At 46.7% G+C, this 12,640-nt stretch overlaps 1 protein-coding gene across 4 annotated transcripts in view; it reads right to left on the bottom strand.

Annotated features, from left to right (window-relative positions):
• Window positions 1-12,640, bottom strand: part of PTPN11 (protein tyrosine phosphatase non-receptor type 11) — a 44,841-nt gene that overhangs the window by 13,728 nt on the left and 18,473 nt on the right. For all 4 annotated transcript variants that reach the window (XM_058656987.1, XM_058656988.1, XM_058656990.1 and 1 more), the window contains exons 3-7: window positions 8,766-8,960; window positions 6,298-6,490; window positions 5,476-5,592; window positions 4,365-4,478; window positions 713-809 (exon numbers count right to left, since the gene is read on the bottom strand). In XM_058656987.1, the coding sequence (XP_058512970.1) occupies window positions 713-809; window positions 4,365-4,478; window positions 5,476-5,592; window positions 6,298-6,490; window positions 8,766-8,960 (716 nt within the window). The remainder of the gene's footprint in view (window positions 1-712; window positions 810-4,364; window positions 4,479-5,475; window positions 5,593-6,297; window positions 6,491-8,765; window positions 8,961-12,640) is intronic.

The raw sequence follows: 12,640 nt of genomic DNA, 5'->3' as shown, positions 1-12,640 counted from the left end.
ATGACTGAGTCCTGCAGACTCTGTAAGAACAGAGAGAGACCAATGCCTACACACACACACACACACACACACACACACACACACACCCTGTCTCCAGCCACACAGTGGGCCAGCAACACGCCAGCTGTGGCCCCTCAGCCTTGCACCTTCAGAACCATTAACCAACATAGATCTCTTTCCTTTATGGAGTAGCCTGTCTTTGGTGTTTCACAATAAAAACCAAAAACAGGCCCAAAGTGTCTTCTGAGCCAAGAGTAGGTGTGCACAGGGGATCAGTGAGCACAGCAGCTAAAGCAACCGCAAGGAATGTGGCTGTTGCCAGTGAGACAGTTGGAGGCCCACAAAGGAAGTGCACCTGACCCAAGACTTACAAGCAAAGACATAAATCTGAATCCCTGAGGCTTGGGCAGTATCCTGCCACTGGGTGATCACAAGCCTCTCAGGCAGGCAGAAAAATCAATTGATTGGCTAACGAACTGACAGAAGGAAGTGACCACAGCCAAAGCCCCCTGGCGGCAATATTATTCAGTCACCAGCATCATAGGAGCCCACTGAGTGAGGCCTCCCCTTCCCAAGAGAGTGGACTGTGGAAACCGCTCACAACTCAGAGGCTTTGGGCTGGCATCTGCCAGCCTGACCTCCAGGAGCAGGTCTAGGACACATCATGCCATCCAAGCTGCGGTGACCACCACAGGGCATACTGGATACTTACAGGGCAGGATGTTCTTATATCTATTCTTGTTCTTATTTTCTTGCCTCTGACCCTCTTTCCGGCTATAGAGGAGTTTGCACTCCTGTTGCTGTAGAGTCTAGAAAGAAAGGTAAACATGACACATTACAGTCACCCTCCACTCTCCTCTCCGGAAAACAGTAACCACAACAATCCCAGCTCTGTTTCTGCTTTGAGGAGCTCATCCTCACAAACGCAGACAGCTGAGACGGCTGCAAGGATGCTCTTGTGAACATAACATCAAGTGACAAGAACTTTTTAAATGCTAAATTTTAAAATGTTCAGTGGGACAGAGCTGCCTGGTCAAAGTGTGGTTCAGAGGTGAGCACCAAGCCTGACAGTTACACTGCCTGCCTCTGACATCCCGGTGACTCAGTACAAGTTCTGGTTTCTGATCCCAATTAATGTGGACCACTGAAACAGAAATGATAGCAAAGCAACAGGGTTCCTGTCACCTGCACGAGAGACCAGGACTGACTTCCTAGTTCCTGGATGTGGCCCCATCCCGGCTCTAGCTGATGCAGACCCTCAGGGAGTAAGCCAGCAAGTAAGACTTCTATCTCTAGCCCTCCTATCTGTCATTTATTCACATAAAAGCATGTTCTGTGGTCATTTAAAAACGTGTTCTAGAATGGTTGGGTATGTGCCACAGGTTGGGCCATTGCTCAGAATGCCCACAACCCATGCCAGAATGGCTGGGTTTGAGCCCCATCTCCATTTTCTAACCAGCTGCCTGTGAACAAACTTGAGAAGCAGCAGAAAATTGGGCCTGCAGCACCCATAACGGAGAACCAGATGGGCTTCCTAGGTTCTGGCTTCTGTGTGGCCCAGTTCCAGCTCTTTTCTTTCTTCTTCTTCTTTTTTTTTTTTTTTTCCAGCAGAATAACACCTAATAGCTTGGAAAAACCTCACAGTGAAGTGAAATGGCCAACTTCCACACCAGAGCCTGGCATGAGTGCACACTTGTGGTCGCCTCTGAAAGAGAAACAGCTGGAGGGCTCAAACTGCAAGGACGACAGTGATTTCATCTTTCCCTCAGAATGGTGGGATCATGAAATCTCCTTCTTCTTCGCTTTTTAAATTGTCTTTTCCCTCAAATTTGTTCCCTTAATTTTCCCTAATGGGTAAATATGAGGATATTTCAAAGAGCTTACAGAGAAACTGGTTTCAAAGATGAAACAGAGACAGAGATTATTTCCCACCCGCTGGTTCACTTCCAAAATGGCCAAGACTGGGCCAGGCCGAAGCCAGAAGCCAGAAGCCCCATCTGGGCCTCCTGCGTGGGTGGCAAGGAGCCAAGCACTTGGGTCACCTTGTACTGCTTCCCCAGGACACGGGCAGGGAGTTCGACTGGAAGTGGAGCACCAGGACTTGAGCGGGCACTGGATATGGGATGCTGCTGTTGCAGGCAGCAGTTTCACAATTTGAAAATAACATTAGGAATGAAAACTAATGACTACAAGTATCCTTATCCAAAATGTGTGGGCTCAGTTACAGATTTTTTTCTTTAAGACTTTGTTATATTTGTAGACCCATAATGAGATATCTTGGGGACAACCCTGAAGCCTAAACATTAAAGACTTGAATGTTTCATACCTACACAAGTAGCGTGAAGGTAATAGTATACGATATATATTTTCTACTAATTTTGTACACAAAACAAAGTTTCAAGGCATAGAATTTTTTCTACTAGTTTCTGCATTTTCAGATTAGACACACCAACCTGTATTGGTGTAGACAAGTATTAGATGTGACCATGTTCTTGAGACATTTAGGATCTGTCTGCTTGAACACTGATGAACTCACAGCAAACCACTGACCAGCTCCTAGACTGGGATACTGGAAGACAAACGAAGTAGCTTTGGTGCCACTGGGAAATGGGCATGTAATGCCCATTAGAAAAGCTTAGAAAACTGTGCCCCCTTCCCAACCGCCCAGGCCAAAAATCCAAATTAGCGTCACAGGTAGACAGCCTGCATCTACACAGACACTTGCTCTCCCAGGAGCATCAACAGGAAGCTGGATCAGAATCCTAGCCCAGTCCAGATTCAAACTAGAACCCAAATGGGATGCCAGCACTGCAGGCAGCAGCTTTACCCATTACACCACAATACTAACCCTATCTGGGAAGATTTGACTGCTACAATGCATCCTTTCATCATTTAGGCAGGTGCAGGAGAGGGAAAAGAGGGAGCTGCAAGTTTAAGATGCTGACTCACTATGACGTAATGCCTTTTAACCAGCAGCTCCTTCAAGCAAAAATTTTATCTGTCTCATTCACCATGGTGACCTAAGCACCCTAAGCTCATGCGTGCTAAGAGACAAAAAGCCTGCCATCAAGTCTCTTCTAGGTCAGCTCCACTGGGATGGGAATATTCTGGTCTGCACTCAGGCTCTGGCTGGAATTCGGTGTCTGCACTGGGAGGCCTGGACTGTTACACTTCTCTGAGCCTCCGCTTTCTGAGCAGTCCTCATTTAGCCCGCCACATTGCTCCAAAGCACTGGGGCTAAAACAACATCATTGGCCCATTCATTAAGTCACTCATTCCACAGTTACTTGTAAGTTTTAACTCCCATGAAAAGTATAGAATAATCAAGCCTATACAACAGCGGAGTGAAAACAAAAAGATGTGAAGGTGCTGCGGCACACGAAAGGGCAGGATGCTGTGTGGGAGGTCTGCAACCCATTCCCGAGTGCCTGGGATGTAGGACGGTGTCCAGCCTTCACTGCCAATCCAGCTTCCTTCTGCTACACACCCTGGAAAGCAGCAAGTGCAGGTCCTGGTTCTTGCAAGTCCCAGACTGAGCCCCTGACTCCTGGCTTCAGCCTGGCCCAGCTGTTCTGGGAATCTGAGAAGTAAACCAGCAGATAGCAGATGCTTCTCTCTCTCTCATTCATTCTGCCTTCCAGATAAACTAAATAAATAAGCTTTTTAAATTATGTAAGCATTAGCTAAATATAAATATTCATTCAACAAACATTTATCAAATTTCTGCTGTGTGCAAGGGACTGTACCGTGTACTGAGGATAACCATATGGATGAATATGCCAAAATTTTTCCTTCCGAAGAGGTCTTCAGTCAAATGGACGAAGATAGATTATGATATCATCGGCAAGTGACATAGGAGCGTGCAACAGAACTGGGCTCCCACCATGGACAACGTCTACGCAAGTCGTTTGGCCGGGAAAGGAGGGAAATCGGTTCACTTAACTTCCCAAAGTTACCAACTTGAGTCCCAAATTAAAGGCAACATGAACCATTTCTCTTAGATGTATTCACTGTGATGCAATAAGGCTATAGCTTCTGAAGACTTCAGCCAACGCTGGAAGCCCTCCAAAGAGACACTTTAGTTTTTCTGGGGTTTTGCCAGTGGCCCAAACCAGAAGAACCAAATGGAGCTGCTGGCTCATCTGCTGTGTACTAACTGCCAGCTCACTCTCTGGGAACACACACCCTTCTATGTAAAAGAGATCGCCTTAGCAGCTTGTCTCACGTCAACCAGTGGTTGAACTGAGAGAGGAGGTCAGATTCAAGTCTATCAGATCCAAGTTCAAAAACAAGACCAACTTTTCCTTCAATCAAAAACAAGAGTTAACAACTTCATGTGAAAAGGCTTTTTTTTTAGAACTTACCTCAAATTCTTCCCAAAAGCCTTGCTTGACCTTATCTGTGGTCTCAGCCAATTTGCTTAGTTCTCGAACCCGGCTTTCTATTTCAGCGGCATTGATACGAGTTGTATTGAGAGGCTGACCAAGTTCAGCAGTTGAGGCAAAATGAAGGAAAACATCAAAGAAGAAAAGGAAAAGTTACTTACATCAACATCAGTGTCCGTGGAGGCCAAGACAGGACTCTTGGGATACTGTACTCCACAATACAACTTTCAGATTGAGGCATCTGGTCTTCAGACACCTGTCTCCCATGTCGGAGTTCTGCTCCTGGCTCTACTTCTGACCCAGCTTCCTGCTAGTGCACACCCTGAGAGGCAGCAGAGGACGGCCAAGTATGTGGGTCCCTGACTTTGGCATGGGAAACCCAGATGGAGTTCTAGACTCCTGATAGTTAGGGTTATTTAGGGAGAGAATCAACAGACAGAATACTTTGCATATCTGTGTCTCCGCCTTAAAAATAAAATAAAAATAAATAAAATAATTTTTCAGGTTTCCAAATACAGTTTCGCCTCTACTGTACTGTTAGGAGATGAAATGTTCATTTCCACACATACCACACTGCTCTCTGTTGGTAAAAATCCAATGCTATTTTTCTACACAAAGAGACCACAACATGATTTAGAGAAAATACCATCTGCCTCTGTCATAAGGGTGACCTCTGAAACAGCCACCACTCCAAAGTCCGCGTGCTAACCACCCAAGGCGCCCCATGCTGAAAATTTCCTTTAAGAACTTCATCAGTGGGAAGGGAAATGGGGAGGGGGAAGGGAAGTAGGGAGCCTACTGAACTGTAGCATGAAAAAAAAAAAAAAAGAAAAGAACCCCATCAGGCTCTTTGCAGACACACAGGAAACACCACAGCCCCTGGACTTTGTCTCCAAAGGCTGCAGAGGGGACCAGCGAGCGGAATGCTGGGGGAGGAAGGCCCTGCTAGGCAGCCATAACTGAAGATGGAGAACAGGCACACGAAGGTTGGCAATGCCACTCAGTCTCCTTCTGTAAGTCTGCAAAATTCTAAACTGGGAGTTTCAAATTCTTAAATGGAGAAGAGGCTGTAGCTTTCCGACGTGCTCACCTGCTTAAGTTGTAGCACAGTGCCCAGAGTTTCAACCATAGGGTTCTTCTTATAATGCTCCACCAGATCTGTCAGAGAATCAAAGCGCTCTCCTCCACCAACATCGTATTTCAGTTCCTTTCGAGACAAAAGCATGGCGTGTATTACCTCAGTGTTAAACAACTGTCCTTCCTGCACTCCCGTGTCCGTGGCAGCAACACGCATAACCACCTGGATTCAGAAACAACCTAAGTGTCCACCAGCAAATGAATAAAAATGTGGAGTATGTATGTAAACAGCTGTATGCACAAACACTGGAAAATTGGCCCAAAGAGTATGCAGGGCTGTCGGGGGAGCAACTCTGGATGGACATCCGTGACAAAGTGATGGAACTGGAGGACAGGCTAGGCAAAGGCAAAGCACCATGAGAGCTCACCTACCAGCGGGAGCTAAAAGCAGACTCCTGGTGCCAGGGAGCAGAACAGTGACGGCAAAGGGGAAACGTGGACCAAAGCATCGACACTTTCAGAATAAAGGGGGAGCTCTGGAGACCTCACTCACGTACACACACACGGCAGCCATAGCTAATAACAATGTCTTGTTACACTTGAACTTGCTAAGACAGCAGATCTCAAAACCATGGAAGTGGGACGATGGTGAGGCATGATTTAATCTGCCAGAGATAAACTGGAAGTAGATAATTCAGTGGAATTTTGAAATGCTGACATGATCAGAACAACCATAGACTAAGGATGTTGACGTCCTTGCCCTTATCAGCAAAGGAAATCTGGCCCAGGAGGCCCCAACGTCTGCCTCCTCCTTGCAGGCCAGCCAGGGCCTTACCTGACAACGAATCATGACGTGGGTCACCTTGGACTTGCCATCATTGCTCTCCACTTTGTCATCGCCGGTGCGGACAGAGAGGACGAAATCTCCAGGGTGGCTCTGGCTCTCTCGTACGAGGAAGCTGCCATGCTTTCCCTTCTCGGTCAGTAATTTTTCTGCTTCTTTCCCAGAGAGGTGTCCATGAAACCACCTAACAGCATCAGGAATGAGAATGCATCGAGTTTCACCATGAGTTCACGACATTCTCCATGAAACCACCATATATACTCCAGCCCGCCGAGGCAGAAATCCACAGTATCAGCAGGTTAACCTCCCTCAAGGTGCCCACAGGTATGCTCTATATACCACTTAACTAATCTTTTTGGTCTTGCAACTTTATAAAGTATTTTGCAGATCATGTTCATGCATTCCATAGCGCCATCCCACAGGTATCTCCTGGAACACAACCTTCTCAGCGCTGAAGAAACGTTTAAGCATGGCACTCTATGGAAGATTATATAGAAAGTTTACACAAATTTAAAACAGGGGGGGAAAAGGAGAACTAAAACGACCATATTCAGTTGGCTCAATGAAGAATCAGTTCCAAAAAAAAAAAGAATCAGTTCCTGCAAGGGACTGATCAATCTCATGTAAGTCTATATATTCAGGCCAAGACAAGAAAGTACAAAAACGTTACAATGACCACTCAACTTCTTCAACGAATCCACAGTCATTTGGAGACAAATGTCTTCCTATTTTCTATTAAAGCTCTCATTTTTTACATATGTAATTTGCCCTTTTGGATTGTCCAGCTCTTAACAGCCCAATTATTTAATCACAGCCATTTGAAGAAGTTATTAATAAAATGTTGTAGGGGCAGATATTTGGCACAGCATCAGGACACCCCTTAGGATGCCCCCAACCCCTATCGGAGTGTCTGGGCTTCAGTCCCAGCTTCCTGTCAGCGCACCCCCCGGGAGGCAGGAGGTGATGGCTCAAGCAGCTGAGTCCCTGCCACCAACATGGGAGACTTAGGCTGAGTCCCCAGCTTCAGCCTGGCCCAGGCTTGGTTGTCAGAGACATCAAGGCAGGGAATCAATGGATGGTAGATTGTTTCTTTCATTGTGTGCATTTTCCTAATAAAAAACAATCTTTACAAGTTGTGATAGAGACATGAAATCATTTTGAACATTTGTCCTTGCTTTAGCAAAGATTATAAAGAATCTTGGATGTAAATAAACTCCAACATTCTCAATGTTTCCATCTGTCCAACTTCAACAGCCTCCACACTGACTATGCACATGAGCAGACTGTGTGGTGGCTACCACCTTAAATTTCAATGCACACTAAGGCCTGGGGAGCAGGTATGAGAGTCCCCAAAAATGTGAATCCTCATACCCCACACTCAGAGTTGTCAATCAAGGCACTTAAGCCTAATGGGCCCCAAAACCTCCAGGTCTGACCAGCAGGACAGAGTCCTAATGCAGGCCAGCAACAGTCATCTGAGGACAGACTTCGGGACCACACGCTCCAGGTCACCATGGGGAACATGAGGAAGGTGACTTCTCCCCTTAGGCTCCCCACAGGAAAGCAAACACATCAAGGCAGGCAGTGCTAACGGCCCATCAGTAAAGCAAAGGACTCTGAGTCTCTTCTCGTTCACACTCAACTGAAAAGGCTGCAGGGCAGAAACAAACGGCAGAGCTGCTTGACAGCCTTTTGCTGGGAGACACAAGGAAGTCAGAGGCACAGATTATCCAGCACATGACAGCACCGACATAACGGTGTAGGATGGAAAAAAGCGCACCTCAAGATACAAACCGCCAAAGCTCATTAAGAGACCCTGACTGACAGAGGAGGCTGGGAATGCAGAATCCCACCTCAATAGAAGTACATCAGTAGAGCCCCAGCTTGGATCAGCTTAGTTCTACACTGGGGAGCAATCTCTAAAATCATGCAGTTCCCTTTAAGAGAAGGCCATGCCCACACTTTTGCAAGTACAACATTCAGAGAATGGATGACAAAGATGACTTTTTGAGCTATCTGATTTTCCACTTCTGGGCTTAAGGTGACATCTGTTGGCGGCAGTGCTGAATGACTGGCCAGGAGCCGCCCTGGAGAGCCACTGCTACTGCTGCTCTGGCGTCTCAGTGATCAGAGCTTCCTCTAATTACTCTCCAAGAGCTGCAACCCAAGTACAACAAATCTCACAAATACTGCATGTACCAGGCATGTTCCAGAACGGCCCGAGACCTTGCAGAAGGAGCCTAAGTAACACTGACTCAGATTATCACAAGGAAAGGTCGCTCTGAGAATCACTTGATCCAATTTAGTCTCGCTTGAATAGACACTAAGAAGACTGTGGCTTGAGAAACAGACACCAACCTTTGGAGCCATCGGTCACCCGCGGCTCCCCAGGATGCACTGATGTAACACATGCGGCGCCAGAAGGAAACAGACCGTGTGGTCCCTACCAGGCCACTGACCTCTCAGAGGTAGGATCGGCACAGTTCAGAGGATATTTGAGCTCAATCACATCTCCATTCTTCTCTTTCAGCTGCCCGTGATGTTCCATGTAATATTGCACCAGCTCAGCCAAAGTGGCAAACTTCTCCCCTCCATACAGGTCATAGTAATCACCAGTGTTCTGAATCTTGATGTGGGTGACAGCTCCATTTCTTCTAAAATAGTCCAGGGGAAAGGGAGGGAGACACAAAGAGTTAGAATAGTAAAAACAGATCTCGCATTTGATATTAGACTTCACCCAAATGTTGAGATAAACCTAAGGAAAGAATAAATGTGCCACTTCCCTGTAACAAATGTAATGGGTAAAATGACCACACACAGCCAACCACCCCAGACACTGCTCATCTCCGCCCTTTGTGTATCTGCTGCTCTGAATGCTCGATCAATGTGACAATAATTATTCTCATCAGTATTCAAGGGATCACGTAACTACATAACACCTTATTATCCAGCCAACTCAGCTATTTGGTTCCCCAAACTCCTGCTAACGTTTAAACCCCAAAACTTTCTTAGACCAACTGGTCACAGGCGAATGGTTGATGGTATCAGAAGATGCAGCCTCTAAGGAGAGGCTGAGGTGGGCTGGACTAGGCTGTGGGGGGGAGTACACGGTCAAGCCCCGGGGCTTTCTAAGGTGATCCTAGAGGGTCGAGGACCACGTGCTCCCCGTGTCTCACAGCTTTCAGAATTACCATGTAACTGCTGGTATAAAAACTTAGGCTGAATGTATGAACTCCATGAAAAGAGGTTGGGAAGAGAATATTCAAACATCACAGAATTGCATCTCACAGATCACTTACAAATTATTATAACAGGAAAAAGTTTTTTTTTTTTCCCATAGTAACAGAAAAATCTGGCAACACTTTAACCAAGGTTAAACTGAATACCACCCCCTAAAAAATGGGGTAATCTAACAGGATGCAGCTAACACAGGCCTTCTCACATGAAATCATCGATGGACCCAACTTCCTCTGGGTGGTATGCTTGCCAGAAACGTTACACTGACCCTAAAAGTGAGGAAATGGCTGGCAAGTCCAGATGCGGGGAGAACCTGTGAAGAGATCAGCCTAAACATCAATGCCAAGATGACAAACGAGACAAAGCAAACGTGAAACACCAGCAGAGGGAGCCACTCAAAATTAAAGGAAGCGGCACAGCAAGTGAAGTCACAGCCTGTGACAGCTGAATCCTGTACAGGCGCCAATTTATGTCCTGGCTGTTCCACTTGTGATCCAGCTCCCTGTTGTTGTGCCCAGGGAAAGCAGTGGAAGAGGACCACATGTTTAGGCCCCTGCAATTGATGAGATGAAAGGAGGGCCCAGTGCAGTAGCCTAGTGGCCAAAGTCATGTGCATGAGCCAGGATCCCGTATGGGCGCTGGTTCATATCCCCGCTGCTCTACTTCCCATCCAGCTTCCTACTTGTAGCTTGGGAAAGCAGTGGAAGATGGCCCAGGGCCTCAGAACCCTGCACCCATGTGGGAGACCCGGAAGACGTTCCTGGCTCCTGGCTTTGGATCGGCTCAGTTCTAGCCATTGCGGCCATTTGGGGAGTGAACCAGCAGATGGAAGATCATTCTCTCTGTCTCTCCTTCTCTCTGTAAATCTGACTTTCCAACAAAATATAAATAAAACTTAACCAAAAAAAAAAAAATGAAAGGAAGGCAGAAACATGACAATTACATGCACGGGAGCTCCTCATTGGGTCCCTGAGGGAGTTGGAATTTTGGGAACTGTTTCAAAACCCATTCCAAGAGCAAACATCTGGCAAAGCGGTTAAGACGCTAATGGAGACACGGCATTTCCTGTCCGAGCGCTGGACCCAGTCCTGGCCCTGCTTCGAACTCCAGCTGTCTGCTAACGTGCCCCCGGAGGCAGAAAGCCATAGCAAGAACCTGGGTCCCTGCTATTCCTGGGGGAGGGGTCCCAGACTCGGCACTCAGCGTCCGGCTCCTGACTGCAGCCAGGGTCAGCCGTGGCTGCTCGCAGCATTTGGGGAAGTAAACCAGTGGATGGAAGGTCTCATTCTTTGTCTATCTGCCTCTTTCCCTTTGTCCTTCAAATAAAGAAAAATAAATACTAAATAACTTAAAAAACATCATTGTAATAATGAAGGAAATTTAGATACGGATTATCGGATTTTATCAATCAATATTCTACATATCAATATCAAATCTACATGTAAAAATTCACAACTTCACACTGACGTATGGGGCAGTGAAAACAAGTGCTGTACGACCTGCATCTTACCTTGGAAAGGTTCAGGGCAAACACGGCACCTGTCCACATGCAAGCCTACCTGCGTTTCTTCTGCTTTGATCTTGTTGTTTACTCTCTCTTTTTTATTATTTGCTTTTGGCGGCTGTGTGTGTGCGTGAGTGAGATTTCTACAAAAGCACCGTCACAAGAGAAAAGAGCAAAGCTGGCCAATGTCAACAGCTGCAGGGAAGGTGCTTGGGCACTGTATTCATCTTTCAACTTTTCCACAGGTCTGAAATTTCTCAAGATCAAAGGTCAGTGGAAAGGAAAGAAAAAAGAAACCCTGGAGTCCCAGCTCTGCGGCTCAGCGGCTTGGAGATTTTCACTAACGTCACCTCCAATGACGATAATAAGGTACCTACTCACAGGATGCTGTGACGTGAAACAGCACGAACCATGCAGGTGTCAGCACGGCTGCTCCTGTGTCAGCCTCCGGAGAGTCTGCCGCTATCACCACCACCACCACCATCGTCATCATCACCATGCTGTGACCTCCATCCAAGCTCTTACAGCTCAGATGTCCACGCAGAAGACGAGTCCAGGAGACAGGGGATGTCTCCACACCCTACTCCTCGTAGCACAACAGAAGCAAAAGCCAACGACAGGAACTCCTCGAGGAACACCTCTCCTCCAAGAAGGGACTGCCCAGCCACCGGAAGAGCCCCTGACAGACTCTCACAGAAGCGTTTCACACGGCCCTTGATTTACAAGTTAGGATGCAGAATGTTAATCCACAAAGCTCCGACAATGAGCTAGTTAAAGAAGTAAAGGGACAAAGTTAATTTCCAGACTAACTTCCACAGGCAACAAGATGTCTTTATACTGCTTATAAAATACTAACACAGAAAACAACCCAATGTCCACCACTAGGAGGCCACACCAATCAACTGGAAATGGTCATACCTGGTCACTGTTACACAGCCTTCAAAATTAATAATTAGATCTGTTTGCACGAGTACAGAACTGTAAAGGCTTGGAGAGAAGGCTACAAAATGATATAGACACTATAAAACCGTTCATGCGAGTTTTAAAAACACACACCCCAACGTTACGTAAGGATATTTTTAAAGGTTGATGGAAAAGGGAATCAAATGATATGCTTCTTTTGGTGCAAAAATGGGTTCACAGGGCCCGGCGGTGTGGCCTAGCAGCTAAAGTCCTCGCCTTGAACGCCCTGGGATCCCACATGGGCGCCGGTTCTAATCCCGGCAGCTCCACTTCCCATCCAGCTCCCTGCTTGTGGCCTGGGAAAGCAGTCAAGGACGGCCCAGAGCTTTGGGACACTGCACCCATGTGGGAGACCCGGAAGAGATTCCTGGTTCCCGGCTTCGGATCGGCGCAGCACCGGCCTTTGCGGCTCACTTGGGCAGTGAATCATCGGACGGAAGATCTTCCTCTCTGTCTCTCCTCCTCTCTGTATATCTGACTTTGTGATAAAATAAATAAATCTTAAAAAAAAAAAAAAAAAGAAAATGCTACTTTATTAAAAAAAAAATTGGTTCACAACCCATGCAGCTTCTCTGTAACACACTGTCCACGAACTTTTTAAAGATCCCTCCTGTGCAAGGATTTAAAAAA

The sequence above is a fragment of the Ochotona princeps genome, chromosome 29, assembly GCF_030435755.1.
Source record: "Ochotona princeps isolate mOchPri1 chromosome 29, mOchPri1.hap1, whole genome shotgun sequence".
Taxonomy (NCBI): Eukaryota; Metazoa; Chordata; class Mammalia; order Lagomorpha; family Ochotonidae; genus Ochotona; species Ochotona princeps.
This window is presented reverse-complemented; position numbering and strand designations above follow the sequence as displayed.